Below are 21,670 nucleotides of genomic sequence, written 5' to 3'. Positions count from 1 at the left end.
GTAAACATCTTCAAACAAGTTCATTCATAGCTTTTCATGTCATTAGCCAAGAATGTGCAAAAGAACTTAGAATGCTCGAACATAGCTTCTGGATAGTACTAATCCCACCATAATCTTTTTCCACAATAGCTCTCGTGACATGGATTTAGCAATACCAAGCTACTTATATCCAACTAATCTTCATGCTAGAGTTCATAACCATGTTGGCAAACACATTTTTTTCACCGTTCAATTCTTCAATAACATCAAGTAAATTAGCCTTTGCAATAACAATAAGTGTGATAATCATAGACGAGCGAGAAATGTGGACAAGAACTTAGCTTTTAGAAGGTTGAAATCCTCGGAAGAGGGGCTGCCTCAGCGCGCCATGCAGCCGCTGCCCTCGCCACCACAACCCCACTGCTCCACACCCATGACGGCAGCAAGCCCGACAAAGCGACAAGGGCTGTTGGACTTTTTTTGAAAGAACGAAAAAGTAAGAGGTGATGAGGGGAGTGTGTGCGTTTTCGTGCTTGTGTGAGTGCATATGTTCGTATTTGTGTAATAAAGAGAGACAGAAGAAGAAAGTGGGACGAACCGTTTGACGAAGACGACAGTAGCGGCTCGCACGCCGCTGAGTCCTCATGGCAGAGAGAGAGAGAGAGAGAGAGAGTGCGACGGAGGGAGCACGAAGTGTGAGATATGGTTTACTCTTGTTGGGATCCCAACTAAATGGATTCAATTGGACTTTCTTAAGTATTGAGGTCCTTTTAATCTCATAATCGGTCAAATAGATCATATATGTCTGATTTATTTGTTTTGTACAAGTCTTCTACTGTGCAAGGGGATTCAAACCCCAGCAATGTCATGGGCCAGTTAAACAAAAAACAATAACATCTCCATCCATGAAAGTAATCTCATTTTAACATTTATAAATATCCCAAAAAAAATACTAGTCAAATTTTTAAAAATAGAAAATTTTTCTCTCATACATTTTCTACTTTTTCTCTCGTTCTTTCATACCTTATCCAATTTTTCTCTATTTTTCTCACTTTACCTACTTTTTCTCTTCATTTCTCTTACTTTACTAATTTCTCATTGAAACTCATGCCTTCCACATAACAGAGAGTATTTCAAATAAGAATAACCCCTAATACACATATAACAGTAATATACACTAAATTACGATTGAGTTATTAAGTTTGGTATGGGATTGTCGCGTAGGAAATCGAAAGAATTATAGGACTTCTTATAGCGTGTATATTAATTCAAAAAGATATGGATCAAAGATAAAGATATTATCTAGCCCCACCGTATTTAAGTTTTCAGAGTCGGCATGGGTAAAATATATCGTAAACTAGGCAAAAGAGGATTAATATATTCATGTTGCATTGCATGACATCCGACTAAAATGATTCATATTAGTACTTCCTAATCTCCGCGTAGGCTTCGCCGCTCAACTCCTTCTTCCCCAATTCCTCCGCCGTCTGCACCGCCGCAGCCGCCACCTCCTCTACGAGGACGCCCGGCGCACCTCCGTTGGCGTATCGGCTAACCGTCAAATCTCTCACGGTGAATCTCTTAATCAAAACATACACAAAGTATCTTTTTCACATTTAAAAGTAGGATGTCTTTCATAAAACTCGATTTAGACAAACAATAATTAACCCGAATTAGCAAGTTGAATTACGCCCATAATTCATTATGCAAAGTAAGCAATTTCATTCTTTAAAGCATTCGCCTGTTTTCACAACAATAATGAGACACAATATATGGAATAATTAAAATGGAAATTATCTATGATTGATTTAATCATATGACATAATATGAGATAATCAAAATGAAAATTGTTAATGATCTTTAATCATTAAGATTGAAACTGGGATGGATAATCATAAGTTATAATTAAATTTGGCATGACATAAAATAACCAAGATGCATTGTCATGTGGCTAGTTTTCAAAAAAAGGCAACGGAACAAGAGATAAAATTAAACATGGTAACATGATAAGCGAACAATCGCTGAGTTGACGCATACCGTAATAAACTAAATTACGACTGAGTTATTTAGTTTGGTACGGGATTAATTGTCGCGTGGAATAAATCGAAAGAAATATAGAATTAACTGCAATTCCAAGTCTTTAATAAAACCAAATTACGTCATGCATGCATTTTGCCCTGAACTTCCCCAGAATCACCAAATATAACTGAGTCTTAATAAACCTGTTTCTTTTTAGACTTCTTTTTCTTATCTTCTCCTCTCCTGGATTTTTGCTCTAGTTGCTGCCTCCTCTTCACGGATGAGTTCTTCTTGCTTCTTCAAGACAACATCCTCTTCGTATGCAACCTCAATTTTACTGTAACAGCAACAACAAGAGTAAACGATGATCAAACGAAACTGCAAAACTACTTTAACAATAACATAAAGTAAAAAGTAGGCGATGAAATGCAAACTAGTCATAGGGAAAGTATGAAGTAATGAAGGAGCAAACAATCTACTTTGAGAATAAAAAAAGAAAACACCAGCAGGAAAATGGCGAACTTTTTACTTGGTGCAGGAAAGAATTCTTAAGAGTAAACTATCCATTTAAAACCTCCAATATTCCTCCACCTCATTCTTCTTACAGATAAAAGGCAGGTATATGCAGCAGTAATATGAATAAATTAACAGCTTCTCTCAAGTCTCAAGTCAAGTTGTTGAAAAGACAAATCATTGTGTTAAAATCTACTCAAGCATATAGCTTCAACAAAATATCAGATGTTTTAAGAGCCATAAACTCCTAATATTATGTATTATGAGTGCATGTTGCATAATCGGATATTTTACCTGAATATGTGGGCTAAGACAAATATCTCAGTAGTTCGGCGACCCAATTCAGTAAGTCTCCTCTCATCACGTTCAATAGAATCTTTGTTGAACTCCTCTCCTACAGTCCCATCCTAAAACAACAGAATTCCAAATAAGAATGTCCATAAAGAGAGGTCGGGGAAGATGTTTATCGAAAACAATTCAAAACCAAATCGAAGGAGAAAAAAGGCATTAACAACAAAAATAATTGACGGGGGCAAGGATGGTGGTCATATAATTGATGTTCCCAACATTCGGAATAGTAGCAGTGCTAAATCGTGCACTTTATTGAAAATTTTTAAGAAATGGCTACGGATTATGGTAAGCACAAAGAGTTGGACAATAAAAACCAGACCTTAGTACGGTTTTGGGGTCCCTTCTCATACTTTGGAGGTAAAGGCTCCATAGCAGCCCGCTCAAGCAATAGCAATACATCATCAACCAAAATGAATGTATCTTTCTCCATGCCAACTATAGGAATAGGTAAGTCTTCTGCCTCTAAATACTTGCCCTTGCTCTTCTTATCCTTATTCTGACCTTCAAGAGCTTTCAAACCACTATACAAAGAATCCATGACAAGTGTAGATGTCACCTCCTTTTCTATGAAAAATTGCTTCACAACAACTTTCATAATGGACTCTGACTTCTCTCGTGACATACGGTGTCGAGAACTTTGGTCCATACCCAACCAGAAAGCACAGAAACTGAAAATTGATGGGAAGATGTAAAAACTTAGCTGGTATCGAACCACTGGATAGTGATCAAGTGAAAAGAAAATAGCTCGCAGAAATTGTCAAATTTAGGAACAAAATATGAGATATCAATTTTACAAAAAAATTATTGCAAGGATACTGAAGCTGTTATCCAATCTAGGGGAAATATAATTAAGAAATACATGGGATTTTTTTCGACCTTAATATAGTACTTCTAGTTCAATGGCCTTACAATGATATTCACCTACAAAAGCTAAGGATATCCACTTGTTCTAGAGAGACAAATTTTCATTTGCATATTAGAATACATGTCATGCACAGACGACTCAATTCTGAATGGATATCGGATACACCTTTTCAAGCATCTACTTACAAAGAAATAAATGCTACACTTAAAAAAATATGTTAGTTCCTTATGATATAAATCAAGCCCCATCAAGTAAAGTACTGTATTAGATTTGATGAGAAAAAATATTTCAAGCTACCAGTCAACAAATCTACAATGCCATTATAGAATGATCAACATAAACGATGCAAAGTACTGCTTTTGAAAATAAAAAAGAAGCTTACTTAAACAATATATAAAACAGTGTGTTCGTAGAAAAGAAAGTGATGATGAAAGAATCACAAACATGAACACAATACCTAGACCATCTAGCTTTATCCTCTAGTAGCTTTCCAAGTTTTGACCTACGTTCTTCCACAAAACGCCGACAAATCTGTTCAACGTTCGTTAAATAAACTCTTATAAGTTCTCTCCGATACTGACTGTCAAGGCAACGAAAAGGTCGATCTGCTCTTTCCCTGCAAGTAGCATTAAGGTTTACACTGGAACTGATTAACCAAGTTATGCTGGTAAGTTCAGGCCATTCACATATGCATGCAAGAAAAGAAGATAAAAGCAAGTAGCTAGTCATCAAGATCTTTACATAAGACTAAAATTTTATTTGAAAGCTTTTTTGAGTAATAACAGAATACTGGCTTTACACCATAATACCATATCCACTTCTATTGTTTCAATTGTATTCTTTGCACAAAGTCCAAAGTTTATTTGAAAACTTTTTGCAAAAAAACAAAATACTGGCTTTACACGAAGAAAAAGATAACTGGAACTCCCTCTGTCCCGGCTAAGATGACAAATTTCTTAGTCGGCACGGGATTTTAGGAGTTGTTGGTTAATGTGTTTACTTGGAGAGAGAAAAGGTGGGTGTAAGTATTAAATGTAGAGAGAAAGAGAGTTGAATATTTTAAGTGGAGAGAGAAAAAGTAGTTGGTTGTATTAATTAGAGAGAAAGTTGTTTAATTGCTTCCAAAAATAGAAATGTGTCATCTTCTTTGTAACAAACTAAAAAGGAAAATGTGTCATCTTAGCTTGGACGGAGGGAGTAATATTGAACTTACAGCTAAACCAAGAAGAAGGCAAGGCAGATTAGCTAGCCCATCATTAAACATCAAGCAAATCCAGCTTAATATAGACATCATAGTGTAGTGTGACATTTATCAAAGGAAATGGTCACATGGATAGTGTAGTGTTATCATTTTCCAAATAGCCTGACTTTTTGAAGAAACTCAAATCATTGTGCTTTCAGAGAAGTAAAGTTCAAGAGACTGTCATATTAAGCATTCACACAAAAAGCTCTCATTTAGAGTCATGAATAGATCGACTTTCATCTCTTGATTTCTTACTAATAAAAAATCTATGATGTAACAAATATTGAAAAATAAGATATGGATATTTTACCTGATAACCTGAACTTGAGCTTTAATTATCAAAGTATCAGCATCTATAAACCCATCCTGCACCTTTGATAGCTCCATAAATTTCTTCCATCCCCAGTCATGTTCCTTCTTCCAAAAGCGATGCAACGTATCTTCAAGTTTTGATCAAATGCGTCAATTTCAAGGTTTTGGTGGTAGAGATATAAATTATAAGAATTATATAAATACCAGAATATTTGGACTTTTTTGGATCTTTATTCACAACAGCAATTGTGAACTGGGCAAAATGACTCCACCCTATTCATCGATGAAACCAAGTCATGCAAGTTGCCAAAATAAACAAACTAATGTTTCTATGCATTACCACAATAAAGTGCCATACCTGGAAGAAGCTTGTCATGATTTGCAACACAAAGAAACAGAGAGAGATGACTGCAGACATCACAGCCTTGTGGATAAATCAAAATATACCTATCAACCAAATTTCACAAAATCTATTAATTATGAGCAGCAGGTTCAACACTTGACTATTTCATTGTTTTGCATATGCAGTGTGCACCACAAGAAGCCCATTGCATTACATAATACATTAGTTTGCAGATCAACATTCCTAAATGGATAGTAAATGACTAGGAATCATGCAAACTAAATGGGTTGATCAAGCAAAGTATAAGGCTATTTACTTAGGACCAAGTTGATTCAATTTAATTTCTTGAGTGAATATATACTACTCCCTCCGTCCCACTATAAGTAAGACGCTTCTTTTCGGCCGTTGTTTTGCGAAAATGATAGTAATAAATAGTTAGTGTGGAGAGAAAGTGAAGCTCTTTCTTACTTCACTTTCTCTCCACTCTAACTATTTATTATCATCTTCGCGAAATATCGGCAAAAAAGAAACGCCTCACTTAGGAAAAAGCCAGAGGGAGTATTTAATTTTGAAGAAGCATTACTGTTGGAAAAAGCCAAATCCATACTCATATCTGCCAAAGCCTCTGGAAACACATTTGAACTCCAAAAAGGAGTTTAAAAATTATACTAGTATAAAAATAAAGAAACACACAAAGAATCCGGATATATAGCTCCCTCTTTAATTCATTATACCGAACCAGGCTAGAAGTCTATAAAGGACACCTCATAATGGATTACTATAATTCACGTTGCATAAAAATATTTTTTTTTTGCATTAAATGTTAAAATCAAACCCGGCCAACAAAATCAGCTTAAATAATAATCTCACATCATAACAAAGACTCTGAAGTCAACAGTTCAGATAATGCAGCTGATAGAGAATCTTTATGCACTGTAATTGCAGAAGGAAAATTGACACGAGACCATACCATCTGTAGCCTCCAACTTCAAATGCATTGCTACGAAGTTCTCTTTTGTCGATTTGAGAAAAATTTTCAATCTTCCATGTATACTTCCCATATAAGTCAGATGGCTTTGGTCCTGCAGCATAATAGTGACAAAATAAATGTTGCAAGGTTAGAGACTTTTTGTTGAACAAATGAATGATAAAGATGATAAAAAATGGCACACCTCCATCATCATCATAGTCAATGTCCCAGTTAGGAGGCGAAGTTGATACACTCCCATTTTCAACCTGCTCTAAAGACCTCAATTCAGCTAATGAACCTCCAGCCATTTTCACACTTCCTCTGTTTCACCTGCTTTGGTTTATATCAATTCACAATACATAATCAAATACTCATTATAGAAACATTGAATGCACTGGAAATGAAGCTTTTGATAATGCAATCCATCGGACATATGAGAATTACAGTGATCAAACAAATAAATACAACGATCAAACCAAAATTCCAGTCGTTAATATCCTCATAAAGTCCAAAAAAAAAACAGATAAGATTAGACAAGTCTCGATAAACCCTAAGTCCTACAGTCCAAACCCAACCAGAAACAGTAAGAAGAATCGACAAAATCATCATAAACAATATCCATTGCTAGTGAATTTTACCGATCAATTAAAAAAAGAAGCAGCAGCAGCGGAGGAAATAATTGTTTATTAGTCCATATTTATATAGTATGTACGGAGTAGTATAGTTTTGGAATTTGGAGTAGGGTTTTAATTTATGTTTTGATCAGCCGGCTGCCGGCCCATCTATGTCTCATGTAAGTATTTCTCAAATATGGATGTAAAAAAGTATTCTTAATTATAAATAGTTTTCCATATTTCATTAATTTATACTCCCTCCGTCCATGAAAAATAGGGCTATTCCATGTCTATTGTTTTATTATTAAACTTGTATTACTCCATCTGTCCCACAATAATTGTCGCTCTTTTCCATTTCAGTCTGTCTCACAATAATTGTCACACTTCATTTTTACCATAAATGGTAAATAGGTTTCACATTCTACTAACTCACTTCACTCATATTTTATTATAAAAAAAAAACAATATTAAAAAGTCTCACATTCCACTAACTTTTCCTAACAACTTTTCTTTATATTTCTTAAAACTCGTGTTCACGATAAGAGTGGCAATTATTATGGGACGGAGGGAGTATTCATTAACAATATTTTATTTAATTTAAATCAATAATCTTTAATCTATTAATATCGTCATACATTTCATCTTTGCATAGTACGAGTGTTGATATGAAGAAATTTAGCGTTATTAATAATATCTAATAAAAGCATTTCTAATGGTGAGGTGACAGGAGAAGTAAATAAAAAATTATATTTACTACCTTCTTCATACATACTCATTCTCCAATAGAGAGCATTTAAAAATGTTTACTTTCTCCAATTTTAAAGATATACTACATACTATATACTAATATACAAATAATTTTAAAGCGCTAACGTACATCCAATCACATGTTGCCACATAGCACGAAAAATGCAATATTGTAAACACAAAAATGCAATATACATTTATAGAAATGATAGATGAATTTTGGCAGATTGCATTTTAGATAGACTGTTTAAGCATTTTATATATAGACGGATTGTATTTATATATAGTTTATTGTGCATTGTAGACAATTTATGTTAAAATGCAAAACTTAACAATATAAAATGCAATTTGCTTATAACTATAATGCACTATGCGGAAATGCATGTACAACTTCACAAATGTGTATTGTATTTTTGTGTTTACAATATTGCATTTTTCGTGCCACGTGGCGGCACATGATTGGATGTACGTTAGCACTCTAATTAAGGATGCACCCTATTGCTTTCCCTATACTACATCCATTCTTAATTTACCTATTTCCTTTTGGAGATGCTCTAACTAGGGATTGACCTTGTTTTATGTAGAATAAAAATCAAATTTAATGTAATATAAAGATTAGTGTTATTAAAAATACTTAATTGTGTACTACTCATTTAATTATTGTAAATGTCATTAGCCGCATTATTAGTACTTTTTTCGTTCCACAAAAGTATGCACTTTTGGTTGAGTACGAGTTTTAATTACAGTTGATAAAGTAACAGAGATAGAAGTAATTGTAATATTGTTTAATTAATAATGGATCTCACCTTATTAAAAAGAAAAAACTTTCTAAAATTAGAAAATATATATTATTATGGAACAAACTAAAAAAAAAAGGAGTATATATTCTTTGTGAAAGGAAGGGAGTAGTGCCTAATTATGTATTCATTCTAATCGTGGATTTTTTCAATTCATTGTTTTGCATACTAAATAATGTTATCCAGTTCACATTGAATATTGCTATACTTAATGTTAGTTGTGAAATGATTTTTGATTTCATACTAAATAATGTCACCCAATTCACATTGTATATTGCTATACTTATTGTTAGTTGTGAAATGATTTTTGACTGCATACTAAATAATGTCATCCAATTCGGAATTCACAATGAATATGGTTATATGGAGTAATTTATTGTTAGTTGTGAAATGATTTTTGATTCCATACTAAATAATGTCATCCAATTCACATTGAATATTGCTATATAATTCCTACTTCCTAGTCTAATAATACGATGCTATAAAATAATGCTACTAAAATTAATAGATACGAATAATAAAGTCACACATCACGGTCTGTCCATTTAAATGTCAGCATTTTTAAAATACGGATCTTATGTTAAAACAAGTTAACAATACAATCGTACTTTGTACCACACATAAACTTATTAACACAACATATCTTTGGTATGGACAGTCTGGTAAATAACTCACCTATTCTGAAGGTATGTGACTACAATTTGTATTCTTATCATATTTTGTTTATTTATGTCCTCTACACAAACTTACATTAAATATTTACATCAATTAAACAAATACTCTACAATTATGCATTATCAATAAATTTTAATAAATGCAGTTAGCGGCACAGAGCTGTGGTAACCTTAAGGCCACGAGTTCAAACCCCACCACCCACTTTGAGACTTTCAGCCTTAATCCGCAATCCCGGTTAAACATGAGGATTAATCGGATTCTGATAGAACCTTGTTCAATCGGGATTAAGCACACACGTTTGTAACGAGAACAAAAGGAAGATAAACCCTAGTTGAGGTGCTAGGGGCGATTTCTGCCAAAACCGGGAATGAGAATAATTTGTTTATTATTTCTCAACTAGTGTTAACCCACGTGCGATGCATGACGGAATATTTTTTTGTCATACGATTTTAAATTGTTAATCGATTAATTAAATAAGAAACAATATAATTTTATAAGATTTAAAATGGAAAAATATACTACTATATAATAAAAATTCAATAAATATATACTCCTCAATTCATTTTACACCTAAAGACATTAAATTAAACATATTTATAATGGAATTAAGACAAATACAATTATGTGGACAATGATAAAGAGACTATATTAAGTGTTGACATTTTTGAAAAATATGTTTAAAACAATCCTTCATATGTCTCTACTAAAAATAATAAATTGTGTAAAGATGAAGATAAATACTATGTATTTTTGAGTTAAGAATGTTAAATTCTTCCCTCTTTAAGAACTGTAAAAAATATTGGTATAAAATTCTAGAACTATATACACGTTGTACTCTAACTATTGTAATCAAAGAAAAAAACAACAATAAATGAAATGGAATTACAATGAAAATTAGTCAAGAAAAACTCTCTTTCCGCAAGACAAATTACATCACGGTTAGTGCTCTCGGATTGACGTATTTTTCTCAAAGATGAAACGACTTTCTCCTAACGTATATGATCAAACCTACTAGGCACCTATAAACTTGATGGGGCTTCAAAATCGAGCAAAACAGTGTTCCTAAATGTGCAATAAAATATTGAGATCTTGAGAGAGAATGAAGAATGTTTTGTTAGTGCGTATTTCATCCGCAACTCTATGCCTTTTATAGGTACAAAATTAGTACATGATATATCATGGAATTAAAACATCATAAATTATAAAATCAAGACAATATAGGTTACAAAATTTGTTAAATGCTCATTATTCTATTTAAATATTTGTAACCACCAATGAGTCATTGTAGTGCTTTAAGAATTAGTCAAATGCTCATTAAAATATCTAAATAAATATTCATGAGAGTTACTTAAAATATTCAAATTGGTCCATAACTTATAAATATTTCAGAATAAGGTCAAAACATATAAATATTTCAAAAAAAAGGCCAAAACTCGTCTTTTATATATGTATAGATGAGGCGGGAAATCCGAATTGCAATAGTATGTCCACAGAAATCACCATGCCGCAGCTGAAATGAGAACATAAAATTATCTTGATGAAGTCTTCTCAGGTTCATAACAACTTCAATACCAATCGTCTCAAAAATTCGTGGGTCAAATATGCGAGCTCCTTCTCCACCAAATTGAAGAGTATCACGGCTCATTACGCCATCAAGTAAAACCTCACCCAAGTGCCCATATTTGTTGCCTGAATAGTACCTAGGTGCACAAACTATCTTCAATGAAATGCTAATGCCCTTTCCACCTATTTCAATAATTGAGTAGAATTGAGAAGAAGCAAAAGCAACATTGTAGATTTGTAGTATGGATCAAGGAGACCCGCTGCATTGCCGAAAAACCCTCGAATACATCGTGACACACTCTTCAATCCACCGTCGACGTCAATTTTTGTCTCCATACAATGATCGCAGTTGGCTGTCTAAAATCAAATGGGTCATTAAAAATAACATCTCCAACCTTCGCAACTAGGGCTGGCAAATTTTGGCACGACGCGAACCCGCACGAAATTAATGGTATGTGTCAAGGCTTATTGGGTTTGTGTCCTTATCGTGTCGACACGATAATGACATGAAAACTTCGTGTCGTGTTCGTGTTACACGTTAAGTAATAATATTAATATATTATAATATTATTATTTATTTTAATATTTTAATATTTTAAAATTTTTAAAATTTTAAATTTATTTAAAATTTTAAAATTTAAATTTAAAATTTAATATTAGAAATAATATTAATACATGATTATTATAGTGTCGTTATTGTGTCGTGTCATATATGTGTTGTTATCGTGCCGTGTTGATCCGAAGTGGTTCGTATCGTTAATGGGTTCGTGTTGTGTTCATGTCGTGTTCGTGTCTGAGGATAGCAGGTCGTATTCATGTTCATGTTTGGAGTTTTCTTAACGGGTCGTGTTCGTATTTGTTATTATCGTGTCGACACGATAACGAAACAACACGCACGATTTGCCACCCCTATTCACAACAATATTTTCTGACTCCAATACAATATTAGGAACAAAATCTCCTACTTGAGGTGAGTCCCTGCTATTTTCCTCAAAACCCTCTCGATCCATGAGCTGCGGTGGCAGCTCCGTGCTGATAATACCTTGCACCTGCACGATTTACACACGTACATTATAGGCCACTTGGCGTACATTATTTAGTTCTACTTAGCCTAAACATTATTCCCTGAAAACATGTACTTAATTCAAAAATGAATTTTGATGTATGGGATAGTAATATGCCCTAGTCCTATGGATTGCTAAACCCTATGGGAATGGCTCTAACTGTCTTTCCGTAGTCAAGGTTTTGTTAGTGAGTCGGTACTATACCCTAGCCCCATAGATTGCTAAACCTTTTTGGGAATGGATTTAACTTCTGTCACACATTAAACCCATTATAATCTACATTATTCAAAGACTGCATATACATTATACAACTATAATCGGTACATTAATACAATCTACATTATACGCTTAACATAGTACATTATTTGTCGAAAATTTACAAGCTGTAACTTACGAAAAAAACACGAAAATCTGTAAATGTCAGACGGATTCATGAAAATAAAACGACAATTGATGCAAAATAATAGTAAATGCAAGAACGAACTAATCACAAATTTTCAAATACATAAAACCATTGATGTCAATTACACGACTAATACAATAACTTTCTACCAAAATTTATCAATAATTCTCAAAATCGATGAAAGAATTAATTAAATGACTTTCTTCCATTATTGAAAAAACCGAAAGGAATCAAGGGACACCACCAGATTTCGGGAGAGAAGAGAGAGAAATGAGCTACTGCTCTCACTAATCGGTATATTTCGAGAAGAAATATAAACCCAGAATTCTTCGATTTAGAAAAGAGAGAAAAGATTAGGAATGCGAATATCATCAATGGAGAACTCACGCTGAAAGTTTAGGGAGAGAAGAAAGATTGCAGCGTATAATCGTGAAAAATAACTGCTGTAATCTTTAATAGAGATAATTAAGGGAATTACCATAACAAACTAATTAGTGTATACCCAATTTGACCTTTTCAAAATTTTTAAATCATTTTAATCAAATAGATGCAACCTTATTTTGAGCCATTAGATCTTGGAATTGAATGGTCGAGATTGAGAAGGAAAAAGAACAAAAGATGAAAAAATGATATGAATACATCCCTATATATATATATATATATATATATATATATATATATATATATAGAGAGAGAGAGAGAGAGAGAGAGAGAGAGAGAGTTGTGATCAATGTCGAACCCTTCTTAACCGAACTAGAGACCAAATTTGGACCATTCATTTTTCTTAATCTTATGGTTATGATTAATTTAGAATTAATTTAATATTTTATTAAATAAAAACATTTTTAATTTATTTATTTTTAAATTTTTTTTTTAAAAAAAAATTAATTTTTCTTTATTCGATAAAAACTTGCTGGAGTAAATAATGAACTATATTCACTACATAATGAACTAAATGAATGTATGTTATGAAGTAATTTTTCGCATTCATTATATACTGAATTTACTTCAACTGAAAGATAATTATGTCATAACACATTATGAAGTAATAAACTAATGAAATGAAGTACTCCCTCCGTCCCATAAAAGTTGAGTCGTATTCCTTTTTAGTCCGTCCTATAAAAGTTGAGTTATTTCCTTTTTTAACAAAAGACAAAGCATTCAATCACTCTTACTTTATTCCATCATTTACTTTACTCTCTCTTATCTTTCCTACTTTTTTCATCTCTCTTATTTATTTAATATAAATTCTTAATCTCCGTGCCCAAAAGTTTTGTCTCAACTTTTATGGGACGGAGGGAGTACTAAACTAATGAAATGAAGTACTACACTAATGAAATGAAGTAATAACATAACTGAATGAAGTAATAAACTAACGGAATGAAGTAATAGCATGACTGAATGAAGTAATAAACTAACGGAATGAAGTACTAAACTAATAGAATGAAGTAATAACATGATTGGATGAAGTAATAAACTAACGGAATGAAATAATAACATAACTGAATGAAGTGATAAACTAACGGAATGAAGTAATGACCCTAAACCCAACTGAAAGATAATTATGTCATAACACATTATGAAGTAATAAACTAATGGAATTAAGTAATAACATGAATAAATGAAGTAATAAACTAACGGAATCAAGTAATAGCACGACTGAATGAAGTAATAAGTTCATAACAATAACATGACTGAATGAAGTAATAAACTAACAGAATGAAGTAATAACCCTAAACCCAACTGAAAGATAATTATGTCATAACACATTATGAAGTAATAAACTAATAGAATGAAGTAATAGCATGACTGAATGAAGTAATAAACTAATAGAATGAAGTAATAGCATGAATAAATGAAGTAATAAACTAACAGAATGAAGTAATAGCACGACTGAATAAAGTAATAATAAGTTTATAACTTACATTCATTTAGTTCATTATGTAGTGAATATAGTTCATTATTTACTCCAGCAAATTTTTAAAAAAAATTAAAAAAAAATGTTAAAAGGACTCCATATATATATATAAGTTAATTGTAAGTTAATCATAACCATAAGATTAAGAAAAATGAGTGGCCCTAATTTGGTCTCTAGTTCGGTCTTTAAGGGTGGATTTGTGGTTAATAGGACACCATATATATATATATATATATATATATATATATATATATATATATATATATATATATATATATATATATATATAGAGTCCCATTATCCACAAACCCACTCTTAAAGACCGAACCACCGAACCATACCAAATTAGGGTTTTTAGATCTAGTTTTTTATGGATGAGATTTTTCAAAATTTACAAATTATTTTCTCCTTCATCACCAGTCTTTTATTATTCATCCGAAGGTAAATAAGTCATACTAACACGTTACGAATATTTAACTAATTAACTTCATTCCAGAATATATTACTTCATTCCGGTAGGTTTTTACTTCATTATAATAGGATTATTACTTCATTCTAGTACGTAAATGCAGTTTCGCCGTCGCGTGCCGTTCTTTCTCTCTACAATATCTATCACCACCGCTACGACGCTGATATGGTGTAATAAACACATGGAATAATATAATAAATTATATGAATGAAGTATGTGTAGAAGCATTTGAAGTCCTACTGGAATGAAGTAAAAACCTTATCTAATGAAGTAATAACGTTTCAGAATGAAGTAATAAATTCACTTGAATAAATTGCATTTTTTAATTTGAATAAAGTAAAAACTCATGTCAATGAATTCGAACGAAGCATATGTTGAATCATTTCAAAACCTACTTGAAGCAAGTAAAAACATGTTGTAGTTTCAATGCATTACGTACAGAATGAAGTAATAAACCTATACAATGAAGTAAAATTGGCTTGTAATGAAGAGCGAAAAAAATTTACACAGCAACATATCTCATCAAAAAACTAGATCTTATGGCCCAGATTTGTTCTCTAGTTCGGTCTTTAAGAAGGGTTCGACATTGATTACAACTCTCTCTATATATATATATATTTGGTTTTTTATTTTATTTGGTTTTTGAAGTTCGATTTTCGATTTTTTTGGTTTCGATTTTCGGGTTCGGTTCGGTTTGGGTTTTGAACTAAATTTGATTTTTCGGGTTTAGTTTTGTTTGAACAAAAAATAGAACTGAAACCAGAATGCTCACCCCTATGATATTCGGTTTTCGATATTTTTGCTCACCCCTTGTAATATTTGGGCAAGTGGAACACTTTTACCGAAATTTTGATTTTTTTCTATTTTTTTTAAATAAGTTTTTTCCAACAGTGATAATGGAGACTCATTTGCGGGCAGTGCCTAAGACAGAAGTTTTACAATAGCGGCCCAAATTACTATAAATAGTTATATGATTTTTTCGATGTTCATGACGTCGGAAGCTTGATTATTCGATATCTTCAATTTTTATGTAAATATAATGGATAGAAAAGAATTTTTTATGATGTTTAAATGTCACCATAGAAAATATCAACGAAAATATAATTTATAACAAATACAATGATTATTTTTTAATTTTTTTTATTATGATCATATTAATGGAACAAAATAATTACAAAATAACAGTATTAAAATTAGCATAATTAGTGGTATAAAAGAGAACAAATAAAATTTATGTTTCAAAAAATAGAAAATAAAAAAAATAAAATATACAAATTATACTGCATAAATAGAAAAAGAATAAAAAAAGTTGCATAAATAGAAGAAGAGGGAAAAAATTGTACTCCCTCCGTCCCATAGTAGATGTCACACTTGAGAATTGACACGAGATTTTAGGAGATGTTATTTTGTGTGTTAGATGGGGAGAGAAAATAGTATATTTATATTAATGTGAGAGAGAGCTTTTTCCAAGAAAGGAAATGTGACATCTTTTGTGGGACAGACTAAAAAGGAAAATGTGACATCTACTATGGGACGGAGGGAGTATAAATGCAAAGTAGAGAAAATAAAAGAGGAAAATAGTCAACAAATGGAATCAAATTCGGGCCATTCAAACAAAAGGCACAGTTTCTGACCAACTGGTCTAATGAGTTCACACATAACAACATATCTACATACACAATATGTAGGTTAAATACAAATTGATGGGGGGACCAAGGGCCTCCCTGGTCCCAACGTGGCTTCGCCACTGTTTGTGGGATGGGAGTGCATCACTGCCCAAACAGCGCAAGGGGTGAGCCGAAATAGATAAATGCCTCTCTTCCGCGACACCTTTTGAGGCGAGACACCTGTAACAATGTCTCGTCGGGGGCTCGTCTCAGTGAGACGTGATCGAAACACCAACATACACAATTGTAGATTCTCTAATCCGGAGTACATTATATGGATATGAAACGCATCTAAAATAAAAAAGTAGACAATTATTCAAGATTTATTTGGTGAAATGACTAAAAATTTATTACAAAGTAAAATTTTTAAAAAAAAGCCAGCTTAAGTCACTAACTCCGATGTCGGCGATAACATTGATGGATGGAAAAGAGGAAATAGATTTGACTTAAAATTTAAATAAAGATATTAATATTTTTGCTACTGGTACATATAGTTTACAATATAGTTGGTAGCTAACAATTATCCTTTCACATTTTACCATCTAAAAGTGCTATTGCATGCAATTGTCACTATTATTGTGATACCTTTGCAAAACATTATAACTAGATTATTGAGCTTAGAAGTGTTTCAAGATATTTGGGTTACATAAAGAAGAGTTGTGAGTGTTTGGTAGGAAAAAAAACTCAATAAATGTCGGTTTTGATGCGTTTGGTAGAGCCCATACAATAGTGACATTGGGCTAACATATGTACCAATCAAGACCTAACGTGGTGGGTTTGATTCGTTTGGTAGCGCCCATACAATAGTGACGTGGGCTAACAAATGTACCAATCAAGACCTAATGTTGGTTTGTAATGTTCTATTGCAATAAATAATTGATGTGAATCATATGATGCTAATTCTATTATAAGATTTCTCTTATTTTATATTAAAATCACCTATCAATTAATCATTAAAGTTTGATTATTATATATTACTAGTAGTTGATAGATGTACATGTGGAGTGACTACAATGAGCCAAAGCGGTGGGGCCTGATTCAAAGTGTTCGTTGCCTATCAAGATGGTGTCCAAATTCTTTTATCTTACCACAATTATCTTCGTCTTTGAAATAGCTTCGCGTGAGTACCTTGTACGCCTCAATAGGAGGTCGGATGAAGAAGTTATGGCCATTTGACGAAGGTTGCGCAGAGTAGTGCGAACCCGGCGAAAACGCTCGGGTCGGGCGTTTTTCTCGGAAACTGCCGAATTTAGTATTCAAATTGGTTTCTGGAGCGGTTTCTAGGGAGTTATTCAGATATTCCAGACGAGAAAGGAGATGAGAAAGGAAGAGAGAAAGATTGGAGGTGCAATCATTCAACTTCCATCATCCCGGAGGAGATTTGCTACCATCTACACATCAATTTCATGAGTTCTATGGTTCTTCTTTATTGGTTGTGGATGTGTAACTAAACTCTTATGTTGCTCCTAATTTGTGAAAGATGTGAATTACTTTTGGATTCTATGGATTAGTATTAATTTATGATCTTTTTATACGGTGCTTTTTACATTGAATTATAATTCCGGCCTAATTTATTATTCAATCATGTCTTTTAGCCAATGTCTCTTTAACTTGGTTAAAAGGTGAAAACGTAGATAAAGAGTTTGAGATTTGTATCGTGTTCAATATATGAATCTTGGATAAGTTAATTTACATGTCGTTACAATAATTGTTGGACATTTACTGTGCTTCTGTATGAATGTTCAATTGATTTTGTAAATGAATCATGTACGTTGGAACTTAGAAGTTGGGTTAGAGCTTACCACGCTACCGTATGAGTGATAATCCGATGAGTACGAATTTGATCTTAGTGTTCATCAAGGTTAAATTCAAGCATTTGCGAACATGTTCAGTGTGAGTAGAATGAACGAGATATTTACAACTTTCATTAGATTAATCTTTAATCCATAGCTAGCTATTCGTCCATTAAGTTAATTCACAACTGGAGCATATTAGGAGCAATGTTCTCACTCTCTTGGTTTTATTTTGTGTTGTCATTTTATTTCTTCACTTGTTTTTGTTTCAATTTGGTTTCTCAATCCAAAAATTCCAAAAATTTACTTGCTTTCGAATTAGATAACCGTACGCCTCCATGTGGTTCGACACTCTTTTACTACAACTACATCTGTACTCTTGCAGAAAAATTATAATTTTAGAGCTATTTGATATACTTGTGTGTTATTAGTTCATTAATATAAAAGCTCAAAAAATACACATCAATAATCAATTACTATAACAAGTTATATTTAGAGATCTACCGCTACCACTACCACTACCACTCCTCCTCCTCCTCCTGCCGCTGAGCTGCTGCTGCTGCTGCTACTACTACTACTTCATATTTTTTCATCGATTTATTTAAATTTAAACGGTTCATATTTTTTCATCGATTTATTTAACACACTGATCATCCATTCTTAAATTCCGTGTCAAATATTTTTTATCTCAACTATAAGGAAACAAAGTGGATATTATTATTATTATTACTCCCTCCGTTCCATAATAGATATCACATTTGGGGGTTGACACGAAATTTTAGGAGGTGTAGTTTTATATGTTAAGTGGAAAGAGAAAAAAATATATTTATATTAATGTTAGAGAAAACTTTTTCCAAAAAAAAATATGTAACATCTTTTGTAGGACAAATTGAAAAAGAAAGTGTGACATCTATTATGGGACGGAGTTTTAGGAAATTGGTTATGACACAAAAGAAATTGGTGGAGTGTGTAATAAATTAAGTGAGACAGTGAAATGTGTAATAAATTAAGTGAGTTAGTGATAATGATATTTTTTGGATTTTTATGTAGATAATGACATTTGAGTGTAATTTTGATGAATAATGGGATAAAATTATATCCAAATATGAAAGATTTTAAATGTGACTCTTAAACTGAGACGGAAGGAGTAATCAATTAGTATAGCAAATTATATTTAGAAATTTAAACAGTTCAATAAGTCAACTAGTACTATTATTACTACGAAGTGCTACATGTTTTGGATTAAGATGGTGAGTATATAGTCACACAATTTAATGTTAATGTGGATTAGGATGGTGGGCATAATTAACTTATTAAGGGATGTGATAACGATTGAATTATTTAGTTTGGTATGGGATTGTCGCGTAGGATAAATCGAAAGAATTAAAGGAGTAGTAGCGTGTATATTAATTCAAAAAGATATGGATCAAAGAAAAGATATCTATCTAGCCCCACCGTATTTAAGTTTTCAAAGTCAGCATGGGCAAAATAGGAATTAAGAGTATATTCGTATTGAATTGCGTACCATAGTCCAAAAACAACGCTTTGAAAACACAAAAGTGCAGAAACAACTCCAAAACGTAAATCATAATCCAGTATACCGTATTCAAATCCAACTCCAGAATCAGTCGATTCTAAATGAATCAATCATCAATACTATAATTCTGGTGATTAAGTTAATAATCAACAATTTGATTTCACCAAATTCTTATTACTAGTATTGTTTACCTTGTCAAAGCTTAGATGGGAACACCGTCTTCTCTTCCAATCCTAACAAACCGCAAACATCTGGATACAGAGACTTCCTAATCTCCGCGTACGCTTCGCCGCTCCACTCCTTCTTCCCCAATTCCTCCGCCGTCTGCACCGCCGCAGCCGCCACCTCCTCCGCGGAATCGTACGCCGCATCGACGATCCCCATCCGCACCGCCGCATCGGCGCCGATCTTCGCCGCGCGGAGCGCCAGCTCCCGCCGCGCAGCGCTGGAGCCTACTTTGCCCTTGATCAGAGCCGTGAAGTAATCCGGCAGGCTCATGCCGATGTCGAGCTCGCTCAGGTACAGCACCGCTCTCGATTTCGTCATCACGACGTAATCGTGGCTAATCGCGAGGATCAGCCCCGCCGCCGCCGCGTGCCCGGTCACGGCGGCGACGGTCGGCATAGGGAGGGTGAGGAGGTCGGAGACGACGCCGCGGAACAGATTCACCATGTTGATGACCTCCGCCGCCGCCGCATCGGCGGCGGTGGAAGCGGCGGCGACGGCCTGCGCGTGGCGGAGGTCGAAGCCGTTGGAGAAGAATCGGCCTTCGGCTCGAGTGACGAGCGCCGATCCGGGGACGGCTTGCGATCTGACTTCGGATAGCGCCGCGCGGATGGCGGCGATGAGCGTGGGGTTGAGGCGGTGCTCCTGGTCCTTTTTGGAGGCGCCGGTTAGCGTGAGGAAGAAAATGCTTCCACGCTTCTCTAACGTACACATGGTGTGCGTAGGATAAAGGGATGAGAGGTGATTGGAATTGGATGGGAGCAAAATTTGCTGAAAAATTGATGACCTACCCGTTTTATAATTCTAATTTATGAATAAGAAAATCGAAAATGATTTGTAAAGGTAAATTAAAATCGAAAAGGGAAAGGCGGTCTAATGCACTCTTCTTGTCGAATAGTGCATAAAATAGAAAAGAGAATAGGACTATGTTTATCATGTTCGCTGTCAGTTTATAAATAAAAAATTAAAAAATAGGAAAATGGTCTCTTCTGGTAGATCAAATCTCTTTCTTTCTTCTATACATTCACCAATGAAATTTTGTGTTTTGGTACAGTTTTATTAATGCTTAATTATTTTTCTTAATATTCATTCATTTTTAATATATTATTAAAAAATTAAGTATATTCAAATTCATAAATTTTAATTTTCTATAAATTTTTACATAATTTTTTTCTTCATTAATAATCCATTTTTATTTACTACAATTTCTTACTACTATTTTTTTAGTACAGTTAATTATTTATCCTTAATTTTGTACACAATTGTGTGATTTTGTCTTTTACGATTTGTTTGTCTATATTTTTTAATTTGTTATGTTTTGTGTTTTTAATTTTACGATAAAAATAATTTAAAACAAATAGAAATTACTCCCTTCATTCAACATTTAAGAACTATTTTGACTCGGCACAAATTTTAAGAAATACGTTTAACTTTGTGAATGAAAGTAAAAAGAGAATGTGAGTGGAATGTATGACCCATTTTTAATACTATTAGTTTTATAATGGACCGTGAGACTAAAATGTTAGGGAATGAATGTGGGGTCCGCATACTAAAAATGAAATAAAATAAATGGTTCTATAAATCATGAACAATTAAAATAAAA

The 21,670-nt window shown here is 33.2% G+C and overlaps 2 protein-coding genes across 3 annotated transcripts; both read right to left on the bottom strand.

Annotated features, from left to right (window-relative positions):
• Window positions 1-1,385: 1,385 nt before the first annotated feature.
• LOC125200563 (enoyl-CoA delta isomerase 2, peroxisomal-like) lies at window positions 1,386-20,889 on the bottom strand. Of its 2 annotated transcripts, XM_048098217.1 has the most exons (2): window positions 20,188-20,889; window positions 1,386-1,487 (listed from the first exon to the last, which is right to left on the bottom strand). In XM_048098217.1, exons 1-2 carry the CDS (start codon window positions 20,779-20,781, stop codon window positions 1,401-1,403), a joined length of 681 nt encoding a protein of 226 aa, XP_047954174.1. In that variant the 5' UTR covers window positions 20,782-20,889; the 3' UTR covers window positions 1,386-1,400. The 2 variants fall into 2 exon arrangements, with proteins under 2 accessions (XP_047954174.1, XP_047954173.1); XM_048098216.1 differs by lacking the exon at window positions 1,386-1,487 and having other exon boundaries at window positions 19,887-20,878.
• Window positions 1,932-7,265, bottom strand: LOC125200562 (TNF receptor-associated factor homolog 1a-like). Its single transcript, XM_048098215.1, is given in 11 exon segments — window positions 1,932-2,259; window positions 2,261-2,335; window positions 2,806-2,918; window positions 3,182-3,530; window positions 4,185-4,343; window positions 5,281-5,410; window positions 5,487-5,555; window positions 5,641-5,729; window positions 6,596-6,707; window positions 6,798-6,925; window positions 7,234-7,265. Coding segments are annotated over 10 exon segments (1,269 nt in total). The 5' UTR covers window positions 6,904-6,925; window positions 7,234-7,265; the 3' UTR covers window positions 1,932-2,192.
• Window positions 20,890-21,670: the final 781 nt, after the last annotated feature.

This window comes from Salvia hispanica, chromosome 1, assembly GCF_023119035.1.
Source record: "Salvia hispanica cultivar TCC Black 2014 chromosome 1, UniMelb_Shisp_WGS_1.0, whole genome shotgun sequence".
In the NCBI taxonomy this organism is placed as follows: domain Eukaryota; kingdom Viridiplantae; phylum Streptophyta; class Magnoliopsida; order Lamiales; family Lamiaceae; genus Salvia; species Salvia hispanica.
The sequence above is the reverse complement of the archived record's forward strand: the minus strand, read 5'-3'. Positions and strand labels throughout refer to the sequence as shown.

Bases quoted from the DNA above. Each gene is read 5' to 3' on its own strand.
- LOC125200563 (XM_048098216.1), bottom strand. From the start codon at position 20,781: ATGTGTACGTTAGAGAAGCGTGGAAGCATTTTCTTCCTCACGCTAACC.